Here is a 27664-nt window from a genome sequence, read left to right on the forward strand (position 1 = left end):
AAAAACCCACCCAATATTAAAGCCTACAAAAAACAAACAAACGAACAAACAAAAACCCACAGCTAAGGTAAGACAGTAAAGCCAACATTGCTGTAGGAGAGGACCAAGGCTGCCAACATCCATTTGCCACCTGGTGCATCTCCCAAAGTGACGGCTGGGCAGGAGCCAAATGCACTTTCTCATTTGCTGGCCACAAAGATGCCCACCATGGCTACTTGGAGATCACACCAAGCATGCTCCTAAAATACACTAACCACTCAGTGAACAAAAGTCTGAACCATCTCTAAGAGTGCTGTGCTAAAACAAGACACCCCCAAGGAGACAGCAGTAAGAAATGCAAAACAGAGAATTTCACCAGGACAGACCTGATGCCTTCTAAATTGTCAATTACCTCTATTTTAAAAAAAAAAAAAAAAAAAGTCTACTGGAAAGGGGACTTTATGGCAAACATTGACAGATAAAGAAAGGCTACTTTCCAGTCATTGGCACACTGTGCCTTGGTAGTCAGTATCTATAAATTAGGAAAGTGCTTCACTTGTGCATCAATAAAACAAATACTGAGTGGAGCAGTGTTATGCTAGAGCTGTACAGTATAAAGGTTTTGCAGCTATATAAAAGTGTATATATAATATGGACTTGACATTTTAAACATAATTTCTTTAAATTAAAAAAAAAGATTAAGCTGTATGTGATTTGGAGCTGACTGTTATATGTCAATAATTTTGGTTTTTAACACACCTTTTTATTCATTAGGAACAGGAGGGGGTATCCTAATGATTTAAAAGTAACAAGTGCATTTTACCACTGTTTAAGTGTATGTATTTCTGACATAAACACAAATCTAGGGGCAAACAGAAAGTAGGTCAAATCCTATTTGTCTGACGAGATAGAGGCAACAGTGTCTGGAAGAAGACAAAATTGTGCTTCTGTGTGAATTGACTTTCCTGAACTCTAGGCTATGATGAGCTTAGAGACTTGAAGGAGGGTAAGGATCATGGCAGTAACAAGTAGTTGAACACTCTCCCTATCAGAGTAAAAAAATAGGCCCAGTGCCAATTGCGAGTTGAGTGAGGTTGGCAGCAAGATGTCACATAGTGACGGAAAGGCTGCAGCACATGAGGCTGCCAAACAGATGCCATAACTCACGAAAAGGCAGACAAGGCTGAGCACACTGAGAGAAGGAGAAAGGATTCCAATGTTGCTGATAAATGACTTCAAACAATCTGATTTAGGTTCAATGAATCTGTTTTGTTTTACACAGGTATGTATCATTTCAGATTAAATAAAGGTCAATTCCTGTTTGACAGCATTATTTCTTTTTATACAAAAATCCAATCTTCATTTACACTGCAAGTATTCATGGTGCCTGTTGCACTAAGCTTTTCTCACTCTAACATAAAAGAAAAAAACATTAAGACATCAAAGCAAACCAGGCCTAAGGAATGAGCTGCCACAGCACTTGATCCATCCAGAAGCAAAGGTTTGATGAGAACTTCAGGACCGGAGTGTGGGAACTCACTTAACACCAAGAGAAATAGTTCTCTTAAAACAATTTAGTTGCCCATGGAGGCCTGAGCAAGAACACACACCAGAAACCAGGCTGAGTAGGTAACAGATTTTGTTCTAGTGGAAGTCAAGGAGGCAAGACTTATGGGGCCAGTGGTATTCTTGAAAATATATTACTTGAACATCTTCGGGAACAGACTACAAATCTACACATTAATAAAATCACAGGACCTTTCTGTAAGACACTACTAGAAATGTAAAGGAAAAACAGAAAGTATCAACACTCAGATCACTGATTGAAATGCTAATATTGCTAATGATGATGTATGATATTGCACCTTCTTTTTGGAAATAGCAAGTTGGAGACAAAAGTTTCTTTTATGACAGAATTGAAAATTAAAAAAAAAAAAAAATCAGGTCATGGAGTGAGAATCTGACACTTTTTTCTTAAGTGACCCACTTAGGATCACAAAGGAAGAGAAGGGGACAGCTGCCTGAAGCAAAGGAAGAAGGCTTTTCTCATTCCATTCATTGGGAGGGAAGGCGATGGAGTATTCAATGCTTAGAATTGATGCACCCTTAGCAATCAGTGTGCAACAGCAAACACAAGGGGAAAACCAGTGTACAGTACTAGTGCTGTTTAAATAACACACCAGATTATACATTGCAGCATAATTAAAACTACACACACATTCTTGGTACATGCTGGTATATAGGATCTCATACACGCAGTAGCTACCATGCCCCCACACATGTAGTTGCACGCACTCTCTCACACAGATTCACTTACCACCAACACTCATACACTGCATTCATTTCCACTCACAGTTTCTGAAGGCTCTATATAAGGTAGATTGCTATATCATCTGGAGCTACCATTTTTTTATAAAAGCACATGCTAAAAGATCACGTCCACTGTAATCTTGCAGCAACACTCGGAATGATCACACAAAAACCAGGGAATGTTAGTGCACACACAAAATTAAGCTAAAGAAAAGATCTTTGGAGTTCCAATCACACAGTTAGTATAACAATCCCATAATTGTGAAGACTAATTGTAAGCTTTTATAGTTGATTAAGTCACACAGTGCAAAGAAAGGTCCATTGACCCTTTTGGTAAAGGGAGGGCTGGAAGCCACACAGGTTAAGTTCAATGGATAGTCCATATATACACGTGATGAGGAACACCCAAACAAAATCTGTGCTCTTAGGCTGGTCACTCTGAATCCCGATGCACTTCTGAAGCATCAGCTCGGCAAATTGGGCAAGTACGATTTCCCTGAAAAACAAGAGGAAGCTCACTGGAGTCATGTCTCACACAGTGAAGTACCCAGGCCTACGGTTACTTTCATATGGTCTTTATATTCTGTTCCTTTAAAAAACAAACCTTGGCCAGGTGGTGGTGGTGGTACATGCCTTTAAATCCAGCACTAGGGAGGCAGAGACAGGCAGACCTCTGTGAGTTCAAGGCCAGTCTCGTCTACAGAGCTACACAGAGAAACCCTGTCTTGAAAAAACAAAACCAAAACCAATAACAACAAAAACCAAAAAATCAAATGCCTCCTAAACTAGGGTGGCAGTGCAAGCCTGTTACCCCAATGCTTGTAGGCAGAGGCAGGAGGATCAAGATTTTCAAGCTCGTCTCAGCTACAGGAGATCCTGTTTTAAAACAAGCCCAAACAAAACAAACAAACAAGACAACCTATAAAAATCTCCAAGACAGATTTTGTTAAAATCATAATCATGACTTGCTATCACTAGTTTGGAAAAACTTAGTTAACTAACTTAAAATCAAAACCTTGCCTTTCTGTACCTCCCACCCCCACTGCAGAACAACGTGTGTGGGGCTGGGGGTTAAATCCAGGATGTCATACACACTAATCTAATTCTTTTTTTGAAACAGGACTTTGATCTCATTCTCCCATTCCCACCTCTTGAGTGCTAGGACTGCAGGTGTATCCCAAAAGCCTGAGTCACTTTCACAGATCACTGCTATACTTAAAAAAAAAAAAAAAAAAAAAAAAAATGTATACAGTGTTCTGCCTGCATGTATGATTGCAGGCCAGAGGCCAGAAGAGGGCACCAGATCTCTTTACAGATGCTTGTGAGCCACCATGTGATGGTTGGGAATTGAATTCAGAACTTGAGGAAGAGGAGTCAGTGCTCTTAACTGCTCAAACACTACTATGCTATTCTTAATCTTTGAGCTTTTCTATATGTACAAGAAAAGGACTAGTCAGAATTAAGTGAAAAGCTTATTATTCTCCATAAAAACCTCTGGCAAGGAAAGCCCAAGTGAGGTTCCATCCATACTCCGATTTAAAAAAAAAAAAAATGTGAATCCTAACAAGGAGCCCAGGTCTTGAACTACACCAGAATGAAATTCAAGCACACAGATAATAGGAACAAATAATCTGCTCCCTGTTCTCACCATGCTGATGGCTGTAGCTTTCTTTTTTAAAACAATGCTGGCAGTTGAAACCCAGAAATCACCCATGCTAAGCACACACAGAACCGCTACTCCAGTCTCTGCAGCTACTCTTTTACTAGACTTTGCAGAGTGCTTCCTCTAAAAGCTATGCTTCCATTTATCTCCTATACCCACCCCCCCCATCCCCAAACCATGGCCCTACTCAGATGAACCTATGGTCAATAAGAATAAAAGTTATTTTCTTTACATTTGTGATCATTTTACCTTAAGCCATTTATCGACACACTTGGCATGGAACTCGTGGTTACAGGGTAAGACTCTAAGAAGCTGCCTTGACTCAAAATCACACATGCACACTACACACCTGCAAAAGAGCAAAAAGGTCAGTTTTCGTTTCCTATTTGTTATGACTATTATGATTACAAAGACACTCTCAGTTATCAAAATATTACTGAATTTTGTTTAAATTACCACTATTCCTGAAAATGATGATGCTAACGGAATTACTCAAAGTTCTTTGCTTTACTAACAGATTATCAAAACATTTCTAGTTAAGGAGCTAGAGAGATGGTTCAGTGGTTAACAGCACTTGTAAATATGAGGATCTAAGTCTAAAGGCCCAGCATCCATGTAAAGAGCTGGGCATCGCTATGTGTGCTTGTAACCCTGGCACCCAGAGGCAGAGATGGCCTGTCTAGAAGCAGTGACAAACAATAAAACTGGAGAACACCCAATGTCCTGTGAATGCACAGGCTTGTGCACCATTCACACGCAGGTACTATACAGACTATATCCTAAAATATAACACACATCCATCAGAAATGACAAAAAAGAGTATTTCTAATTAACATTAAGTTAGTCTGAAAACTAAAACTACTATACCAAGGTTGGGCAAGGTGGTGCACACCTCTAATTTCAGTATCTGGGGCAGAGGTAGGAGGATCTCTGTGAGTTTGAGGTCAGCCCATTCTATTGAACTTCAGGATAGTCAGGGCTACATGGTGGGACCCTGTGACAAAACAAAACAAAAAACCCACCACCAACAAAACAAACAAACAAACAAACAAACAACAATAACAAGCTAAAAGAGGCACTTGATCCAGGTGGTGGTGGCGCATGCCTTTAATCCCAGCACTCAGGAGGCAGAGGCAGGCAGATCTCTGAGTTCCAGGCCAGCCTGGTTCACAGAGCAAGTTCCAGGACAGGCTCCAAAGTTACAGAGAAATCTTGAAGAGAGAGAGAAAGAAAGAGAGAGAGAGAGAAAGAGAGAGAGAAAGAGAGAGAGAGAGAGAGACAGACAGAGAAGAAGGAAGAAGGAAGGAAGGAAGGAAGGAGATAGAAAGGAAGGAATAAAGAGAAAAAAGGTACTGCCTGGAATAGCAGGATATTCACATGAAAAAGCACAAAGGTAGATCCATAAATCTTACACCATATAAAAAGTTAAATAAGGCCTGGAGGGGGGAGGTTTGTGGGTAAAGGTTGGTGCATAAATATGAAGACCTATGTTCAGATCCAAAGGACTCACAGAGAAAAGCTGGGATCTCTGGGTTAAAAGCTGTCTAGTCAATTAATGAGGTTGAAACAGTGAGAGACCCTGTCTTAAAGAATTAGGTGGAGAATGGTTGAAAAGACACCTGACATCAATCAACTTCTGGCCTATATGTGCACACACATACATGTATACCTGCATATACACAACAAACACAGATAGGCAAAATAATTTACCTAAAACAATGGGATCAAAATTCTAGATTAAGGGGAAAATAGTTAATTTTTGTGATCTAATAGTAGATAAATTTTTTTCACACGAGGAAAACACTATCATTAAAAAGAAAAACAAGTAATAAAAAGGAACTGAAACAAAATTAATCAAAAATTAGGTGGGGATACACCTCAATAGTAAAGCACTTGACTGTATGTGTTAAGGCCCTAGGTTTGATCCTCAACATCACAGAACAAAACAAACTCACCAGAAATTTAAGAAATGTGGTGTTTGTTTTTTCGAGACAGGATTTCTCTGTGTTGTTCTGACTGTCCTGGAACTAGCTCTTGTAGACCAGGCTGGCCTTGAACTCACAGAGATCTGCTTGTCTCTGCCTCCCAAGTGCTGGGATGAAAGGCTAGTGTGACCCACAGCAGGTTCTTCCTCAACTGCTCTCCACCTTCCCTCCATTTACTTCAGTTCTATAGTCACCTTTTTGTGGATTCTGGCAACAGAACTCAGGCTACTGGCCTGTAGCACACCTTTACTTTCTTAGCCATCTCACTAGCCCTGATCTAACTTTTATGTTTATGACAGAACCACTTACTAATTAAAACTGGAGCTTGCTGTTTCAGTAAGGCTGGCTGGTCAGCAAGCTCCAGGGATTTTGTGCTGGGATTACATGAGTACACACCACACAATTAAAAGTGGGTTCTGGGGGCTTGAACTTGGGTCCTCATGCACACACTTTATCTACTGAGCTATCTCCCAGCCAAACCTTGTTTGTTTTTTTTAAGATTATCATTATAATCTTTCTCCCTTCCCTTTTCTTTCTCCAAACTCTTTCATATAGAGCCCTTCTTGTGCTTTCAAATTCTGGCCTCTTTGTTTTACTGTTATTGCATGCATATATCCTTAAATACAACTAACGCAGTCTATATAATGTTACCTTGTGTGCATGTTGTCAAGGATGGTCAATTTGTATTACATAACCAAAGACAGAGTCTTTTACTTTCCAAACAGGCTGGGCTGGAAAGCCCCAGGGATCTGCCTACCCCTGCCTTCCCACCGCTGGAATTATAAGCGTCCATTGCCGTACTTGGCCATTGCACATGGGTGCTGGGACTTGAACTCAAGTCCTCACACTTGTTCAACAAGCACTTTAAGACTAAACCATCTCCTAGGTCCAGAGACTGGGAGATATCACTTGAACATCTTTTATCTGACAAGGAACTTTTATCTATAATATACAAGAAACTTCTTCAGATGGCTAACAAAAAAAGACAGTTCAATTTGAAAATGGACAGTGATTAGAAAAACGCATTTCTCAAAATAATTGCACACATGCAAACACGCTGATAAACGCAAGAAAAGATGTTTAATGTTAGCACCCTCCAGCGAAAGGAAAGTCAAACCTCAGTAAGCTAACATTTTAAACCCAGCAGGACAACCCAGAGACAATAGTCTAAAAATGTAGAAACTGAAGTCTCTATGCATTTTCTCAGAATATAAAATGGAAAAACCATGACAACTCTCAAAAGGTTAAACATAGGGCTATGAACTTAACTTAGCAACTCATTTCCAGGCAATTCACTTCCACCCAAGAGAGATGAAAACATAAACCCACAGAAGAATGTTTATACAAATGTTCTAAGTAGCATCACTTGTAAAGTCAAGCAATGGAAACAACCTAAATGTCCATCAACTATAGAAAGATAAGTATGATATGAGTACCATGGAGTATTTTTAGCCATAAAAACAAACACTTGACACAAGCTGCTCTACATGAACCTGGGAAAAGTTATACTACATTGACTTTCTGAGCAGCTTGAGGACTACAGTATTGTAGCAGCATTTCTCAACCTGTGGGTTGTGACCCCTTGGGGGAGAGGGTCAAAGAACACTTTCACAGAGGTCACATATCAGATATCCTGCAAAGTTAGATATTTACAATTCATAACAGTAGAAAAATTAGTTACTTTGAAGTAGCAACAAAATAGTTTTATGGTTGAGGGTCACCACAACATGATGAACTGTATTTTAGGGTTGAGAATCACTATTATATGAGTGCAGATATGTGCTCTCTAGATACAGGGGCAATAAGGCATGAAGAAAGAGGGTTGAGAAGACATGGGAGTAGCTACTAGCAAGTGAGAGGAGACCATTCTGTGGAGCAATGAAATGGTCATAATGGTGATGTTGCCCAGCTTCACAAACATGCTAAAAATACTCAACAGGTGAACTTTATGAATTTCAGCTCATTCCATATTTAAACCTTCTAATAACAGTCACTTGCTACTGTGACTAAGAAATATAAATTGTCCATGTGACTAACTAATTACCTTACTGGCCAGCACAAACCCAGAACTGGCAACTTACCTTTATCACATTACCTGACACTCAAACTTGTACTTCACAAAGGCAAGAGAAAACTGTAAGAGGAACATCACAGAAACACACTTACAAAGTCTGCTCCGACTGGTGGTTATTAGGGTTGAACCTGTAGGAAGGAAGCTGTTCAATGTCTGCTTTAGTCAGGCCCCGAGGCTTCGCCTCTCCCAGTCGTTCTGCCAGGTTGAGCAGGGCCTAAAGAAAGAGAAAAGAGACAGATTTTCATCTTTCTTTACATTTTCTACTCAAGTAATATCATAATTACTCATGTATGTGCACATGTATGCACACGGTACCATGGAGGGCATATAGAGGTCAGAGGTGTTGTGCGCATGCGTGTTCTCTCTCTCTCTCTCTCTCTCTCTCTCTCTCTCACACACACACACACACACTCTCTCTCTCTCTCTCTCTCTCTCTCTCTCTCTCTCTCTCTCCCTCTCTCTCGAGTTGCAGGGGAGATTGATTTTCTTTGCACCAAGTGGGTCCCAGGGATTGAACTCAGTGGCAAGAGCTTTGACCCACTGAGCCTTCTCTTCAGCCATCCACTGGAGTAACTACTATTTACTTTTAATTACATTACATTAATTAATTTTGAAATAAGATCTTACTTTGTAACCTAGGCTATCCTAGAACTCAGTTTGTAGCTCAGGCAAGCTATAAGCTCATGGAAATTCTCCTGCTTTGGCTTCTCGAGTGCTAAGATTACTGGTGTGAGCCAATATGCTCACACTTACACCTTAAATTTTACAAAGAAAACTTCACACTTAGGCTACAACTGAGTGGGATTCCTGGGATAATGACCTTAAGTTGACTCCTTTCATATTTCTGAGGCTATACCCTGACTTTTTAAGATTTTTCACATTTGCTTTCAGTAAGTCTTTCTATGCTCACAAGGACAGTCATGCCCAGTCTGGAGGTCAATCTCTCCTGTATCTGTTTTACATGGTATTTTTCAGGAGAGGAAGGGCACAGACACTATGGGAATGAAAACCAATTGCTTAAAAACTGGATGCTTTTGTCAAAGACAGATCCATTTCTAATACAGTACAGAGATGAATAAGTAACAGAGCCAGCTGCTCTAATCAAAATGGCTTTGGCTCAACAGGTAAAGGCACTTGCCACCAAGCCTGACAATCTTAGCTTAATTAATCTCCAGACAGGAGAACCAACTCTCACCAATTACCTCATGTCATGGCAAAGGCGTATGCCCAGATGGACGGACACACGAATGGACCGACACACACACACACACACACACACACACAAAATAGTTTTAAAGACATTAGTTTAGATATGATTGGTTTATAAGAGCCTCAGAGAGATGGATTACATTTATTACATAATTTATTAAAGACTTTTCAAAAGAACACAACAGGGCTGAAAAGATAACTGTAGTAGTTTGAATGTAGCTGCCCCCCCAAAAAAAGTTCATATGGGATGGCACTATTGGGAGGTGTGGCCCTTTCAGGGGAAATGTGTCACTGTGGGGGTGGGTTAAGCTACATCCAGTATCGACTCAGTTCACTTCTTGTTGCCTGTTGATCAAGTTGTAGAACTCTCAGCTCCTTCTCCAGCACCATGTTTGCCTATGTGCTGCCATGTCCCACCATGATGATAATGGACTAAACCTCTACAACTTTAACCTCCCCAGTTAGATGCTTTCCTTTATAAGAGCTGACATGGTTGTGATGTCTCTTCATTGAAACACTAAGACAATAGCTCAGCAGTTAAGAGCACTGCCTGCTCCTCCAAAGGATCTTGGTTCAATTCTCAGCACCCACATGGGGCTCACTCACAACCATCTGACACCCTCCTCTGGCCTCCAAGGGCATCAGGCACATACAAGCAGGCAAAATTGTGTCAAAAATTTAACATCAAATATCCAATTAATGTTCAAATACTTCTGATCATTTTTAAAACAAGTATTTTATTCAAATTGGGATTCAATGCTACCATGGCTTGATATGTCAAGTCTTTTAAAATTATATTTACTTTACTTCACATATGTGTACACATGTATGTATGTATGTATGTTGGCCAATGGAGATTTAGAGTGAGAGGTTGGATCTCTTGAAGCTAGAGTTACAGGATGTTTATGAGCCCCCTGACATAGGTTCCGGGATCTTAACTCTGGTCCTTTGACAAGGCACTAAGTAATGGTATGACATCTCTCTAGGCCCTCAAGTCTTTTTGTCCTTTATTTGTTGAAGAAACCAGGTCAAAGATCTGCAGAAATTCTCAATGTGTGACCGTTGGTGGATTGTCTGCTTAGCATGCACAAGACCATGGGTTCCAGTCCCAGCACAACATCAAACCAGGTATGGTGGAAACATTAATAGCAGCACTTAAAAGGCAGAGGCAGGAATAATAAGAAGTGCAAGGATGCATAACAAGCTAAAGGTCAGCATGGGGAACCTATCCTGAAATAAAAAACAAGTACAGATACAGACATTCCCAGTGTGACTCTAATGACTTTCCACCTCTGACTATCTGGCTCAGCACATTTCCTGGTACTTTCTGTACACTGAAAGATCTGACTCTTTGCAATGTTCATCGGGCCTGTTGTGTCCAGTCCAATAGTTACATCACCAGGTACTCAGGAACCTGTGGTGTCATTAATTCATCAAGGCTGGCAAAATGATATGAATTTCAACATTATTCAAAGAAACCTTTTCCATACCAAACTGTACCCAGCAGTATATAAAGAAAAGGATAAAAAAGGCCAATGAATTGGGTTTTTACAAGAATTTAACATAAATTCATATTTAAAACACTTTGGCGTATCATAGGATGTTATAATTATTATGTTAACCTATTTTATACTAGTATCTCACTCTTCTTGAATTTTTAATGGTTTATTACTTATCTGCTTTAACTTATAATTATTAAGTATACAGTGTTCTTCCCATGTGTATGCATGCACACCAGAAGAGGGAACCCAATCTCATTATAGATGGTTGTGAGCCACCATGTGGTTGCTGGGAATTGAACTCAGGACTTCTAGAACAGCAGCCAATGAGTGTAACCTCTGAACCATCTCTCCAGAACCTAGGTTGCCTTTTTTACAAAGACAAGTGTCTTGCTATATAATTTAGGCTGATCTTGAACTCAAGATCCTCCTGACTCAGACTATCAAGCACCAATCCCATTATCATGCCTCAAATCTCCATTTCCTCATTTCTTATGTAGCCTGGGCTAGCCTCAAACTTGCTACACTTCTGCTTCTAACTCTTGAGTACTGGCATGACAGGCATGTGTCACCCTACCAGGTCCACTTTCTCCCTTTCACTTTAATCACACATCATAATCTATATAACACAATGTATAATACTTTCCTTCCTCAACCTTATGCAAAAATAAAATAAAACCCCTAAGATTCGGCTCAAACATCTTTGCTTCCACAAATCTTTTCTGAAGACCTAATCAAAACCCACCATTTTTTCATCATTTGCATTCTCTCCCTGTATTATCTACTTACTGTAACAGGTATGTGGAAAATGTCCACATATTCTAGGGAAGCTAAACAATTTAATGACTTATTTGTATCTTAAAATGCAAAGTTAACTAAGAAATGTTCATGTGAAAGTATACGACAATTACACACAATACTCTCTAAATTATTCACACTCATCTACTAACCTCATAATTTTCTACTTCTCCATCTTCCACATCCAATTCAAAGCTGAAAGTTGGGCCCACTGCAGGTGGTACTGGAAGCATTGATCTATAAAGAAAACCACCAAGGAAATGCTAACATGTTAGTACATTAACATAAATAAACGGTAGGAGAACAAAGGTCAAGTTACATGGAAGAAGAATGGTCAGTGTTTAGCTCAGTGTCAACTCTTTAAAGGCAGTGACTTTACTAGGAACAGAACACGCATTTACAATAGCATAACAATGATAAATGGGAAGATCAGAGATGGCTAAGCAGGTAAAGGAGCTCTCTCAAACCTGATAATCTGAACCTGATCCCCAGAACCCACACAGTGGAGGAGAAAACCTGACTCCCACAAGTTGCCTTGACGTTCACAAGTGGGTCAAGGTATGTACATGCCCACTGCCATATGTGCAACATACTAACACTTAAATACAATGTAATGAAACATTTTAAATGTAGAAATAAATTTGATAAAACATGTAAGGCCTATATAATAAAAACTGCTAGGATAAACAGTAATATATATGTAGACTAGAAAAATTTCTAGTTATCAGTATTCCTCCTCCATATTAATCTATTAATTTAACACAAAACCCTATTAAGCTTTTTATGTCTTTTAGTACAAAACTGATGCTGATTTTAAGTTGGGAGGTTATATTACCTTATTTTAAGACAAACAGAAAGGAGAGGGAGGTATGTGGTATGGGGGAGGAAGGGAAGCTAAAATTATCAGAAAAATAACTTGCAGTTTAAAGATTATATCTGATCTAAGACATATGTCTTAGAAAGTAATTGTAGACATGTGACTAGGTCCCAGCCAATGAAGTAGCAACAATAGTAATATGTTCCATTCTTGGAAATGTTGTCAAGAGAAGCAGGTAGACAGAGGAACCTGTTTTCTTTTTAAAGTTTCGTTTCTTTGAGATGGGGTCTTGCTATGTAAACTCTGCCTAGCTTGGTACTTATTCTGTGTAGAGGCTGGCCTTGAATTTAAGAATAGCTTCCCTGTGCCTTGGTTTTCTGACTTCTGGTATTACAGTGTACCCCCACACTTAGCTTCCCACTCCCACTACATAGTTTACTGATATAATGGCTGGAGCATGAGGGTTATGAGCATGCCCTATGATTGAGGACAGAAGAATCCATTTCCATAGATACAAGGCTAATAAACAACCCTGGACTTGGCCTACTTCTATGCTTCACAATGTCAGAAAGAAATAATTAAAAAAACAAAGCAAAACGACAACAACAAAAAAAATCCTACCACGTTTAACCCGCAATGTTCATTACAGGTAAGCTTAATCCTAACAGCCTAGTTCTAAATACAGAAATGACTTGCCTTTTTTCCAGGAAAACCCCATCAAAAGCTGGATAATCAAAAGGGCCTAAGAGATGGCTTAGTAAAGGTCCTCCCAGCAAGCCTGATCACCTGAATTTGATCCCTAGAATACATATGGTAGAGAGAACAGACCTTTCCAAGGTGTTCTCTGACTTCACAGACAAGCCATGGTATGCATGTGCTCCCCTACACCATGCATGATAAATAAATGTAAAGAAACAGTTGTGTTTGTTTACTAGTTATGAAGTGACTCTAGGGTCTAAAAAGATAGCTCAGCAGTTAAGAGCACTTGCTGTTCTTGCAGGACTCGGGTTCAGTTTTCACTACCCATATATAGTTGCTCACATCTAACTCCAGTTCCAAGGATCCAATGCCCTCTTCTGGCCTGCATGCACACACTGTATACAAGACACATAAAATCTAAAAAAAAAAGTGACTCTAACTGTATAAAAGTGGCAAATACTTTAAATTTTCCACCTTATTATTTGCTAGACAAATTGTTTCAGATTGTCTTCTCCCCTACTTCTTCCTTAATTTGCTCTCTGGCCCCACAACCACTTAGCATCTTATAACACATACACAGTCACAGGCCGTGTAGAGAAGGCATTCATCAAGCAGAGTCAACAGAATTCAGTAGAGAAAGAACTTACAACACATATGGCAGTAAGCTGGGATGATAAGGTGGAGGTGGTATTGGCTGCTGGGATCGGTATCTGCTACGTCCTGTGAGTCTCCGAGGCATAAATGGAGGATAAGGCTGTAGGAGAGCAAAGGTTGAGAATGATCATCCTGTGTTTACAAACAATGCCAAATAATTTACTTTTTTTTTTTTAACTAAAAAGAAAATTGTTTTGTGTACATGATGTGTGTAGGTGTACATGTCACAGCATGCATGTAATGATCAGAGGACAAGTTTATGGCATTGGTTCTCTTCTCCTACCACTGTGAGAATTCTAGGATGGAACTCAAGTTGCCAGGCTTACATGGCAAGCACCCTTACCCTCTGAGCTACCTTGCAGGTCTTAGCATGTGTTATTGTTTTTGTTGTTCATGATTTTTTTGAGACAGTCTCTCTACATAGCCCTGGCAGTCCTGGAACTCACACTGTAGACTGGCTTGGCTTCCAACACAGAGATACAGCTGCCTCTGCCTCTTAAGTGCTGGGACGAAAGGTGTGTGCCAGACATTCAACTGCCCCATTTGCTTTCTAGCCCAGGCTGGTCAGGAACTTGCTTGGCAGACTATGCTGTGCTTAAACTTGAAACAATCCTCCTGCTTCTACTTTTTCAGTGCTGGGATTACAGGCCTGTGCCAACATGCCCAACTGCCACTTATTTGGTTTTTAAAAAACTTACCATCCTAGTGTCATTAGCTAGCTCTTTAATATTAATATAGGTAAAACAACATACACACATGTGATTTTAAGAATACATGAGTTCTGTCAAACAAATAAATGAATATAATAATGCACTTAGACTTACTACGCCAAAGGACACCTCCTGATGCAAAGGATCATGTGTCAGGAACTGCAAAGGTGTTGACGGAGGTAATGTTGGCGGATGGGCTGAAGGGGGATAAGTAAAACTGCCTACTTGAAGATGTTCTCCTAAGAGTTCCACTTCATTTTCTATCCTCTGCAGAGGCTGTGGAGGGGAAAAGGAAATCAATATACTTCTGATACTTTTCTAAATAATAAAATGATGAAAAATATTTTCAAGGCCAAGATTGTCTTGATACATCAAACTAAAATACAGGTGGACACAAAATTTCCTACCTAGAATTTTAGTTTGTGTTAATTTAGTGTGTTAAACATTTCCATTACCCATTATAGTACATATGTCTTTTTTTTTTTTTTACTACTCAAACTCTCATAAAATGAAAGGAAAGAAGAAATCACAGTAAATCGATTAGATGGAAGCTCAAGTTCTGAGTTGTCACAACGCCCTGATGGACTAGCATATGGTGTGTGTATAAGTCAGGAGGAGGAACAGTGGGGTATGGTATAATGGAAATTCACTCAATATAGAAGTCATGAGTTTTAGTGTCAACATGTGAGTTTTAGATAATATACTTACCAGTACTTTTATTTACAAAACTGACATACCCTTAACTTACTTCTGAATGTACCGTGCCTGGGCATGTTAGCATATACCTATAATCTTAACACTTGGGGTAAAGACAGGACGACTGAGGACAACCTGGGACATGGAGGGAGACTCCAACACAAATTCAATGACTATAAAACACATTGTACTCATAGCATGAAGTGTTTTTTCTTAAAAGAAATGTGTAATAGGTGGCCTCATTCCAATCTTTTCAATATAACGTTAAAGGACACCATTTCAAAAACAAACAAACAAACAAACAAAAAACATACTAGCCAAGAAAAGAAGGGAGAAGGGGTGAGAAGGAAATGGGAGGGGAAAGAGAGGGGAGAGGACAGCAGAAAGAGGAGGAAAAGAAGAAAGTTCTTTGGGGCTGCAGAGATGGCTAAAAGGTTTGCTGCCAGGCAGAATTCAGGTCCCAGTACCCATATTAGGTGGATCACAACAAACTGAAACTCCGGCTCTAGGAGGCTCTGACACCTCTTCAGGTCTCTAGAAGTACCTGCACACACACACACACACACACACACACACACACACACACACACACACACACACACACATACACACACACACTCCCCCCCCCTTTTCTAAAAAAATGTTAAGTATTGACAGTTATAAGGTTTCCATTTTTCAATTTAGAAATACATAAGAGGCCAGTGAGAAGGCTCAGGAGGTACTGGTGCTTACTGAGCAATCCTGGCAAACTGGAAGAAAACCAACTCCACAAAGTTGTCCTGGCTTCAACATGTGCCATGCTGCCTACCTCACTCCCAACTACAGAATGTACACACACATTAAAAAATTATTAGAATACATAAAATGGGAAAAAAAAAACTAGTATCAATTAGGTAGGAAATTTTATTTGCTTTTACCTGCCTGAAAGTCCACAGACATGAAGGAATAAAAATTCACTTAGGTAATGCTAAACTAAGAAAAAAAGCTAACTCTAAAGTAACTTTAAGCTCATTTACATATCTAAGTTAAGAGCTGTAAGAGTATCAAAGTTATAGTGCTTACATGGCAATTACTTACATTTACTAATCACCCTAACCTAAACATTCCGAGAAAGCTATAAATATGAATAGAAATAAGTACCTACCGATCGTGACTGCTGTGTCTGGAAAGGGACAAATTGGCCAGGTGGAGGCAAGTGAGGAGGATGATGCGGAGAAAGGTGAGGCGGATGTATAAGAAATGGGTCACTGGAAATCAGGGGTGGGAACGCAGCATACGGTACTGGCAAGTGCTGAACCGAACATGCCTGAAGCATCTGTAAGGGAAAGATCATGGCTTTTTGGTTAAAAATGCCAAAATATACAATGTTCTTAACAGAAATATGAGTCAAACTGACACACCTCCCCAAACTCATACAAAAATGTCTAACTTATATTAAGTACTAGAATACTGGCAAACAGTGAAGTGTGTACTTTATAACTCTTCCAAATCATGTAAAAATATTTTTAAACTAATGAAATTAAGGTGAGGGGGCACTATGCAGGCAAAGAACCTCTTCCTCACAATCTTCTCATGATGTCAGCTGGCCATACAGCACAATGCTTCACCCTCTTCTGAGAGACCAGCTTGGGTCACTGAATTACTAAACTGTCATTGGCACCTATATGTGCACTTTAACCTCACAGGTAGACCAGAGGATTAAACTTATACTCATAATTTCCAATTGCTTTCCTTTGAAGACAGTCAGAGATCCTCTGGATCTCAGCCACCTTCATGTTTTGTAAGGAAGTTGAACTGTGGGTCAGAATATTACAAGATCAAATATAAGGCTTTAGAGGGAAAAATTGGTAGTCTGAATCTCATTGTCTCTATGATCAAATTTATAGAAATTGAGGACAATCACATTTTCATTAACAGGTTTCTCGTGGTAAAAAACAAGACTAGCACTCAGAGTACCCACTGAAGCCCCAGTGCTAAGTGTTGAATATTATATCATTAAGCCTAAAGCCAATCTTTATTAAGGTCTAATTACACTGTTTATATATATAGGAAGAAACAGGATTTAAGACACAAATGAATACATTTTTATCACTGTAAATAGAATGTATCATAACTTAAAGATAACTTTGCTTAATGGTCAATTATAATTGTGCTGAGATTTTTCATGACCGTAAAATTAAACTTTTTACTTGGAAGTGAAGCTACAAAGACAGTTCTTAAATCTATCTGTTAAAAGGAGGGCTGATGAACTTTAAGTCATAAACAAAACCCAGTTTGCATGCTATTTTAAATAGTAAGATCAAGTGAGAATAAAGAAACAGACTTACTGGAGGAGGCACACTACAGACAGGGAGGTGTTGTCCACTGAAGACCACAGAGCATCCTGGGACTTGTTGTGTACTGCAAGCAGGGATGTGCTGGCCTGTGCAGAGTGGAATCCCATGTGGTGCCACAGTGGTTACCGTGTAGGAGACAGGAACTGTTCCTTGATGGAGCTTTTGGCAAAGAAAGTAGAACTTTTGAGAAAATGTTACCTATTTTAAAAAGTAACATTTGTCCAAAAAAAAAAAGTGGGCCTTTAATTTCAGCTCTTGGGAGGCAGAGACAGGTGGATCTCAGTGAGTTCAAGGACCACTAGGACTGTTACAAAGAGAAACCTTGTCTCAAAAATTAACATTTAGGGCCTGAAAAGACAGTTGGTTGGGTAATTGTCAGATGAGTTCCTGGGTTTGACTCCAGCACCACATAAAGTAGGCATATGGCTCAAACATGTAATTTTGGCATTGGGGGGGCAGAGACAAGAAGATGAGAAATTCAAGGTCATCTTTTACTACACAGGATACATTAAAAGAAAGCTTGGGTCAAATGAGACCCTGCCCAAACATTTACTGATTCCCCTATCTGCTATATAGATTTTCACAATGTACTTGCTCATTTTTTTCTTTTTTGAGACTTATGTAGTCCAAGTTAACCTCTCACTATGCTGCCAACTTGGCCTTGAACTCCTGCTCCCCTCCCTGCTTTCACCTCCCTAGTGCTGGAATTATAGGTTTGTGACGCCTTACCTTGCTTCCTCTAGTAGCTTCAAACAGAATGTTGTATAGGAAAAATAATTTATGAAGATAATGCATTATCCTCACAGAACTAGAGCTAAACCCTTTGACAAAAAGACTGAAAAGGGGGCTGGATATGGCTCAGTGGTTAAGAGAACTTGTTACTCTTGCAGAGGACTCCGATTCAGTGTCTAGCACCCACATGGCAGCTCATGACCATTCTTTACTCTGAAGGGAACCAACACTCTCTTCGGACATCCACAGGCACCAAGCATGCATGTGGTGTATGTACATATATTTAAGGAAAATATTCATGTCTAAAATAGATAAATCTTAAATAAATAAATAAATAAATAAACCCAACTGACTGCTATGTTAAGTCTTTCAAGTTACCCTGTAGAGCAAAAATCTGAAAAACAAACCTTTTAGAAAAATTAAAGCTTGTGATTTTTGAAAAGATTATTCTGTTTTTTAATAATGTATATGGGTGTTTCTTGCCTGCACATATGTCTGTGGACCATGCAAGTGAAGTGCCCACTGAAGCCAGATGGCGGCAACAGATCCCCTGAAATTGGAGTCACACATGGCTGTGAGCTGGCAATTTGGATGCTAGAATTGAACCTGAGTCCTTCCTCTCCATTAACAGTCAATGCTCTTAGCTGTTGAACCCTCCCTCTCTCTAGACCAAAGAATGTGTGTTTGTTAATATCCAATATAAAAAGATTGTTATTTAGTTGCAACAGGTAAAACAGAGGTGGTATTAAAAAATTAAATTTGGCTTGGGGATACAGAGCTTAGTGTAAGTGTGGTTGCTCAAATCCCTGGATTCAATTATCAGCACCCACCATAAACACAAGAAATGCCAAACTTCCCCTGTCTACCGAATATTGTAGCCATCTATGCCTTCCCTTTTTTTTTTTTTTTTTGAAGTTAACCACATATTTCAAGCATACTTGTTTGTTAATAGTTATCATGATTAATGTAGGTACTCAAACAGTCATTACTCTTTTGCCAATACAAACACAACTATAAAAAAAAATCATGTTTTATATTAGCAGTAATATTACTTATTTCAAATCATACTGGGAAACTCCTGCAAATGGAGTTCTAGGCAGTTTCAAACCATCCCAAATTAGGTGCTAAACAAATTCAAGTCCTCTGTAAGAGCAGAAAGCACTCAACTCCTCTGCCATCTCTCCAGCTCCATGCTCAAAATTTTAAAGTTATCATCTAATCACCTGAAAAGGCTGTATGAAGTAATCACACTCCAACAGTAAAGGACCCAATTCCTCCTATCTCTCCTCAGATTGGTAATACTAACATGCTTGCAAATTCGAATGAAAAATGGAATAGCAAGCTTGGTTTAAATTTGCATTTCTCTAACTAGAGAGGTTAAACATTTTTTGGCATAGGTTACTAACCGTTTAGACTTTCTTTTCCATAGCCTCTACTATTTGCTCATGGCCCACCTTCTACTTTGTCACAGCCATGTTTGGTGACCTGGAGCTTACTGATTCAACTTGGGCTAGCTAGCTTGTCCCAGCAATCTGTTATCCCCACCTGAGACCACAGGCAGTCTCCACTCTGGTTTTTTATATGCATCTTAATTCCATTCCTCAAATTTGTGGAACAGGCCCAGTATCTACTGAGCCATCTCCTTATCCTTATTATTATTATTACTACATTATCCTTATTATTATTATTATTACATTTATAAGTGTCTATCTTTGAAAACACACATGCTAAGGTACATTCTGAAGTCAGAGGACAACTTGCTGGGATTGGTTCTCTCCTTGTACCATGTGGTCTCCAGAGATTGAACTTAGATGGTCAGGCTTAGCTTCATGTGCCTTTACCTGTTTCTACTCAGCCAACTAAAAATCATTTTCAGGGGCTGTAGAGATGGCTTGGTGGTTAAGAGCAATTGCAGAGAAGCCGGGTTTGATTCCCAGCACCCACAAGGTGGCTCACAGCCTCTGTGACTTCAGTTCCAGAGGACCTGACACCTTTCTCTTGCCTCCATGGGCACTAGAAATGCACACAGTATACAGACATACAGGCAGACAAAACACCCACACAACAGAAATTAATACATTTTTTTTTTTTTCCCCAAAGAACCATTTGCTTGAAGCTCTATGCCAAGGGGTAAGTCCATCAGTTTTTTTTTTTTTTCTTAAAAGACAAGGCAGAAAGTACTTTATATCTGTGGACTGCCTTGGACTGAAAAAAGTAACTATGCAATGGACAGACATGTGGGGCTGAGGAAGAAGAAAACAGCACAAAAACAAGCCTGTGGTGGAGGCACACATCTTTAATCCCAGCACCTGGGAGGCAGGGAATCTCTGAGTTAGGCTAGCCTGGCCCACATAGTGAAACCTTATCTCAAAGAGACAGAAAAGGGGGGGGGGCGCTTTACAAAAACAACTAGCAACAGTTTGCTATCAATTATTAGAGATTAAAAAAAATAGTGGCATAGAAATTAGAATCAACTTTTCATATTATACTGAAAATCTACTGTAATTGTATTTGGAACAAGTTTAACAAAACTGGATCTTTCAAGCCAAATGTTTATCTTTTGCAATTTTCTTTATATTCCTCAACAATTTTATAATTTTCTTTAAACAATTCTTTGATGCAGTTAAAGACTGATTCTTCTTTCATATTAATTTTTTGAGTTTTTAACCTGTGTAGAATTTTAAATTATTTTTTTCCACTTGTTTGTTTGTTTGTTTGTTTTTAGGGACAAGGTCTACTATAGCCCCAGTTGGCCTCAAACACAGAGATTTGCTGGTGAGTGCTGGAATCAAAAGTGCTACAACATCTGGTTAAATTTCTTTTATTAAAGGGAATGGGAAACTTAGCTACATTTTAGAAATTAAAGAAACCTATGACAAAAATCAGTGAATCCCATTAAACTGGCTTTCTGTTATTGTACCTGATCATGTATGTCAACCATGACTGCATTCTGCTGGGGTGGATGAGCAGCTGGATGTAACAGACGGGGAGATACATTCGGAGGGTGGAAGGCTCGAGGTTCCTCTATTGCTTGCTGCTGTGCATAAGGGAGATGGTGATAATTTTCATCTTGACTAATGGAATTATGTCGAGACAGACGATCTCTTCTTCCTCGCTGACGCCTAACAGGAGGACTATAATAGGGTAAATGCCAAAAAAGAAGATCATTATTGTAATGTTTACTAATAAGGCTTCTTCTGTATTATCTGTTACCTATAAATAATATATGCTAAGGTAAATTGAGGTAATTAATAATTGCCATGGTTCTCCATCAATTTTAAAAGCCAACCAATTTAAATATAAAATTCATGTAAATTTTAACATGCACGGTTCTACAGGGATCACTATGTTACTCATAGGTATTGCCTATTACCCTCATTTCTACACTTATTAATTATTCCATAAAGAAAAGTTACCATTCCTCATTTTTATTGGGAGTTCATGTTTCCCTTTTACTATGTGGGTCCTGGGGATCAAACTCACATTATCAGACTTGGCAACAAGCACTCTTATGCTATGAGCTATCTTGGCATCCCAAGTAAGCACTTTTTTCTCATCTATTTACTTAGTTGTTTATCATGTACTTGCTGGGTTGTGATTTATTGTATTGTTTTATGGATGTTAAGTGTTTGCAAATTTAGAAACAAAAGCTAGTTACTATCTCATCTGCAAACACACCCTGCCATCCATTTCCTATCTTAGGTTTTTATCTAGTGCAACTTCTGTACCTTTAAATGTGATGTATGTGCAAAGGTTCCTAACAGTACTCTTTATAGTAAAAATGACCTGGACATAACTATAGGTGGATAAACTGTCATACTTTAATGTAAAATTATACCACAGTAAAAATGTTTCCACCAACAAAAAACACAGGATGCTTAACAAAGTCAAAGAAGAATACATCTAAATGAAAACAAAATACCAGACTGTATTGTTTCAAGAATATATATAGATTGCTAGGCAGTGGTGGTACACACCTTTAATCCCAGTACTGGAGAGGGAGAGGCAGGTTGGATCTCTGAGTTGAAGGCCAGCCTGGTTTACAGAGCAAGTTCCATGCAGCCAGGGTTACACATAAAATCCCTGTCTAGAGAAGAAGAAGAAAAAAAAAAAAAAACCAAACCAACAAAAGATACACACACACACACACACACACACACACACACACACACACACACACACACTACAATGAACAGAGGATCCATTAAACTACCAATTTACTCCCTTGGAAGGAAGACGAGGCATGGTATGGCAGTGTGTGTGTGTGTGTGGGCAATTTTTGAGAGGCCAGTTTTAACCAAGGAGTTGGTACATGTTAGCCTTTTGACTGTACGTTTGTTTCCACATTCTGAATGCACAACAAATAGTATACTATAAAATAGGAAAAGAATACACACACACACACATACATATATATATATATATAGAGAGAGAGAGAGCCAGGTATTTAAGCTATACTGCTTATAGACAATCCTATTTCCTCATGCTTTTATTTAATAGCTATAATTTGCATGGTATCCATCCAGTCATCACTTTACTTAAGTATTTCCATGTAATTGCCTAACATATACTACGGGATATTTAAAAGGTGTTAAGTGTCTAAACATAACTCTAACATGGATTTATTTTGGCTGATTTGGGATGCCACTGGTGGTTTGAAAATCTACTTAATCTTCTCAGAATGCTGTAACAAATTATCATAACCTGGATGTCTCAAACCAGACTTTATTATATCAAAGTTCTAGGGCTAGCAGTCTCTGACCAAGGTGTAACTGATCTGGTGTTCTGATGAGAGCTCTGTTCCTAGCTTACACTGTACCTTATCATCATGTCTGTATATGGTAGGGTGAGTTCTCTGACATCTCCACTTCTAAGAATATGAACTCTATTAAACAAGGGCCCCATCCTTATGACTTCAGTCAACCTCAACAACCTCTTCAGAAGTCTCATCTCCAAAGACAACCATAATGAAGGTTAAAGCTTCAATACCTGATGAGCTCTCTGTGTAGGGGCAAAAACCACTTAGTTCACAACTCTTTCCTAACTTATTTATTCCTCTAATTATTGTTATCGTGTACATGGAAACAGGTACCTCAACCCAAATGAGACACTGATTTCCTTGGAATAAAAAAGTGATCTCTGGCAACTAACAAGCAAGGAGCTGAGGAAGAAATTAACTCCTCTGAGAAGGAAAGAAAGGCAAGGACCAAGCTCTACTGAAAAGGTGAACTGAATTTCATCCTAACATCACATCTGTTTTGTAAAAAAACAACAAAAAATCCAAACAAAAAAAAACAGCTTTTATGATATGAGAACACCAGAAGGGCAGAAGTAGCTCATCTCTATGCTCTAATGTACTCTTATAGCACATTTTTTCAGTTATCTGAATTTTAGACTAGCCCATAAGAAGGGTGTGTTGTATGCTGGGGAGTACTGAATGCAGGACTTTGTGGTACTGGGTAAATAATTTACCTTTAAGCTGCAGTCTAGCTTCATAATCACTTCTAAATCATAAGATAGCTGAATGTATAAATAATGGCATAGAATAACTTTGGACCGCTTTCCTGTCTTTCAGTCTCTTCACTTATAATGAAGAGCTTAGTAAACTCTTTATAACCTAAGATAAGCACCTAAACAACTTTTAATAATTTTATGCATGCATATACCCATGTGCATATACTGATATGCTTATAAAATGTATACAAAACTCTGCTTTCTGAGACTAAAAAATATCCACAAATCTACCAGTGGGAGGAAAGTAAAGAATTGAACAGTAATCAACTAACCTTCTTCTGTTGCGTGCAGGTGTATTGCATCGTTCCCCTGAGAAATGATGTTGGTTTGGTCGAACTGAAGGGGGCTGCCTATTTGATGTCATCTCCCATGGTCGCATTGGTGGTGAGGGAGCTGGTGATGCTGATGTATAATCAAAGACTGAATGAGAGAGGCGCTGTCTCTTAGGACTTGGACTATCTTCACTCTGCCAATGCAACAAAAACAACTGCTGAATTAAAACAAGGTAAGAATTTCATTTTGCTGCACATGCAATATGTATCTAAAAATACATTTGCCATGAAAAAAATAAAGGATATACATTGCACTATCAATCCAAATTAAAAATCCTAAATAAGAAATGTAAGGGCAGGGTCAAAGAGAAAAGGGTTGAAATGTTTCAAAAACCAACGTGTTAGATAATAAAGCTAGAACAGAGCAGCTGACTTTTATATAGTACCTGACTTTCTAGAAGTCCTAATCTGAGACATGCCATTATCCTTTAGGTAGTGATAGTCAAGTATGCTTAGGGAAAACCCCTCCCCCTCCTCCTCTTGAGTAGGCCCCAAATTCAACACTAAATCACCCATCTCTACCATTTTTGGGGGGAGGGGGTGTTACAGTTACTTCTTCTGTGACAGTTACATGGATTAAAGTCAATGACTCTTTTTAGAATGTCACAGCACTTTTGGGAGTATCCTCAATGTTCAAATTAACTAACTTCAGGATTCCCCAGCCAATACATCTCCCAATTAAGTCTCACCAAAACTGACAAAATTCCAAATTAGCTGAAATCTGACAGGGCTATGTTTTTTGGAAGAACTGTTTCTTTTCTTTTTTTTAATCTACACTTCAAAGTTCTAATTATTAGGCATTAGAGTACTTTTGGTTGGCTTACAAAGTTTTATTTGTGGCGAACACAAATATATCAAACATTAGAAAAATATACAGGGATACATACTATAATATTAACTTTTTAAAGGGGTTATCTTTATGTGTATGGGTGTTATGCCTGAGTGTCTATGCACCATGTGCATTTAATGCCTGTGGAGACCAGAAGAGGACAGCAGGTCCTTTGGAACTAGAGTTACAAATGATTAGCAGTCATGTGGATGGCTAGGAACTATACCCAAGTCCTCTGCAAGCACAACAAGTGCTTTTAGCTAGCCACCTTTCTAGCCCCAACAATGTCATATTCTGAAAGAGATAAGAAACCAACTGATTTTAGGGACAAAGCAAATTAATAAATGGAGCTGGGTCTACAGTGTAATTTCAGTACTTGGGAGATGAAGGCCAGAAGATGATAACCTGAAGCCACCCTTGGTTACATAGTGAGTTCAAGGCTAGCTTATGTTACATAAGACCCTGTCACTTTAGAAGGGGGAAAAAAAAGCTAAAAGGTTACATTTGACCTTTCCAAATTATTTAGCAGGTATATCACCTAACCTATATTCTCTTAATGATATTATTTAAATATTCTTGTTTTAATTTTATTTTAATAAGAGAGCCAGTTTTTATATTCTGAGAGCTCCCAAACTTTAAACATGCACAAAAGCAAGATTACTGCCAAGTAGCCCAGGTAGGCCTTCAATTTGCTCTATAGCTAAGAATGACTTTGAACTTCTTTCTAGTCCTCCTGCCTCCTTATCCTGAGTGCTGGAATTACAGGCCCAGTTTATGTGGTACTCCAGTACAGTTGTTTTTGTTTTTGAGGATAGTGTCTAAGTAACCCAGGCTGGCTTGAACTCAGAGAATCACTTGCCTCTATCTCCTGCGTGCTGGGATTAAAAAGGTGTGCCCCACCTACCCAGCAAGAATTGCTATTTCTGATATATGATTCCCAGTGATACTTGGTGCTGCTAGAACCACACTCCACAAAACACTGAATTAATATAGGAGGGACTGTCTTTTTGAAGAAAATTTTGTTTGGAATTCTCAGAGAATTCTTTACTGTAACAGTGGGCTAACTTTTCAATGTACCGGACATCAATAATTTAAATGTTACTGTCTCTACTGTACAGAACATTGATACAAATTAAGAACCCCAAAGATTTCACTCCAAGGAAGAAACAAATTGAATGCTGGGGGGTAGAGAAGGACTATGGAATCAAGCCTGTGAGCACATCCGAGGTAACATCCTAACTATGGTGGCCCCGTTCCATGGGCTTGGGTCTTAGACTGAACCAAAAAAAGGGAGACTCTTCTGAATTCGGGCACCCTGCTGCTCCATGCTCTCACTACCACAATGGATTTAGCCTCACTGGGAGCTAAAGTCAGGGTTCCCACCTGACCTAGCTGGTATTTTTTTGATGCGTTAAGAAAAGAAACTTAGGTTTCTTCTAGTTTTACTCAGAACTTCATCTTAAATCAAGCATAGCATGATCTAAAAGTCTCTTAATTCTTCTTCAAACTGCCAGACTTTCTCTACAAGTCTTATCTTTAACAAAATATGAGGTTTCTGGTTTTCCCTTAAAAAAAAAAAAAAAAGTCAGTTGAACATACCCCAGGGATAACAAACTCACTGAATTTTATCTACCTTACATAAATGTGAGAGCTGCAGAAAAGTAATACAGTAACAGAAAAGCAATTTGCCAGTAAAGGGTAACTTATTTACTTATAGATTTTTTGTTTTACATTTTGAGATGGATGAAAACATAAGCCTGGGAAAGTAGTAAATTTTCTATTCAGATCACAAAACAGTTTGTAAAATAACTTCTACAGATTATCTCATTTAATGCTGTACAAGCTTAAGTCAAACTATGATCAGATATACTTACAATATGTTTTTCTTGGTGAGGATAACTATCCCTTATTTACAGATGGTGTATTAAATTATTCTTTTACCTGACAGGTTGTATTTTGATGTATAGCTCTGATACTCTTGAATGAAAAAAGATTTCATTATATAGCCCTAGTTCTCAACCAGGTAATACATAATTACAAAAAGTGAACAATGCACAAAAATTCTGTTTGCTTTGTTTTGTTTGCAACTAAAAGGTGTACTATAAAACAAGCAAAGGAAACAAACAACAAGCAGGTTGGGGGGATGGTTCAGTAGGTTAAACAGCTCTATCCACAAAATCCACATAAAAAACAAGGCTGATCCTAGCACTGGGGATGGACGTAGAAACAGGAAGGTCCCTGTAGTTCACTGGCTAGCCATGTAACCTACTGTGCTGAGTTCCAGGCTACTGAGACCCTAAGTCAAGACAAGGTGCAAGACACTAGAAGACTAGAGTTGACCTCTGCATCAACACAAAGAAAACAAGAATGACAAAATTGGCAAAGTGTTATAAATAACAAAAGCTTTTTGTTTATTAACACTGGTGATAGGCTAAGGAGACAGCCCAGTCACTAAAGTGTTTGCTTATAAGCCTTAGCACTTGGGTTTGAACCCCAGAACTACTTTATGAGGGCAAATATGGTACACATGTGTGGAACTCCAGTGCCCGGAAGGCAGAGACCCCTGCCAACCTAGCCTCCTTGTCTCTAGGCTAGTGATAACTGTTAGAAACAAGAGTAAGGATTCAAAGTAATGCTCCCTCTGCTAAATTGTTTTAATATAATGAACCATATATATATCCAACCACATGCCTGAAAATAAAAATAATTATTTTTTCACCTAAAGAAGGCTACAAGGGAGTTCTTGGAAAATGGGAAATTCTACTAGGAAACAGAGAGGGGCTTTGAGAGAAAGAGAAGAGAAAGAAAAAAGATAACGGTTGAGTCTG

The 27664-nt window shown here is 38.8% G+C and overlaps 1 protein-coding gene across 4 annotated transcripts in view; it reads right to left on the bottom strand.

Annotated features, from left to right (window-relative positions):
• Window positions 1–396: 396 nt before the first annotated feature.
• Window positions 397–27664, bottom strand: part of Rnf38 (ring finger protein 38) — a 105533-nt gene continuing 78265 nt past the window's right edge. For all 4 annotated transcript variants that reach the window (XM_051187695.1, XM_051187694.1, XM_051187693.1 and 1 more), the window contains 10 exons: window positions 23948–24141; window positions 21082–21295; window positions 17421–17588; window positions 16238–16408; window positions 14512–14673; window positions 13681–13787; window positions 11670–11754; window positions 8104–8225; window positions 4202–4301; window positions 397–2785 (listed from right to left, as the gene is read on the bottom strand). In XM_051187695.1, coding sequence (XP_051043652.1) covers window positions 2723–2785; window positions 4202–4301; window positions 8104–8225; window positions 11670–11754; window positions 13681–13787; window positions 14512–14673; window positions 16238–16408; window positions 17421–17588; window positions 21082–21295; window positions 23948–24141 — 1386 coding nt within the window. In that variant the 3' untranslated portion in view covers window positions 397–2722. The remainder of the gene's footprint in view (window positions 2786–4201; window positions 4302–8103; window positions 8226–11669; window positions 11755–13680; window positions 13788–14511; window positions 14674–16237; window positions 16409–17420; window positions 17589–21081; window positions 21296–23947; window positions 24142–27664) is intronic.

Source organism: Phodopus roborovskii, unplaced genomic scaffold, assembly GCF_943737965.1.
Source record: "Phodopus roborovskii unplaced genomic scaffold, PHOROB, whole genome shotgun sequence".
Classification (NCBI taxonomy): Eukaryota; Metazoa; Chordata; class Mammalia; order Rodentia; family Cricetidae; genus Phodopus; species Phodopus roborovskii.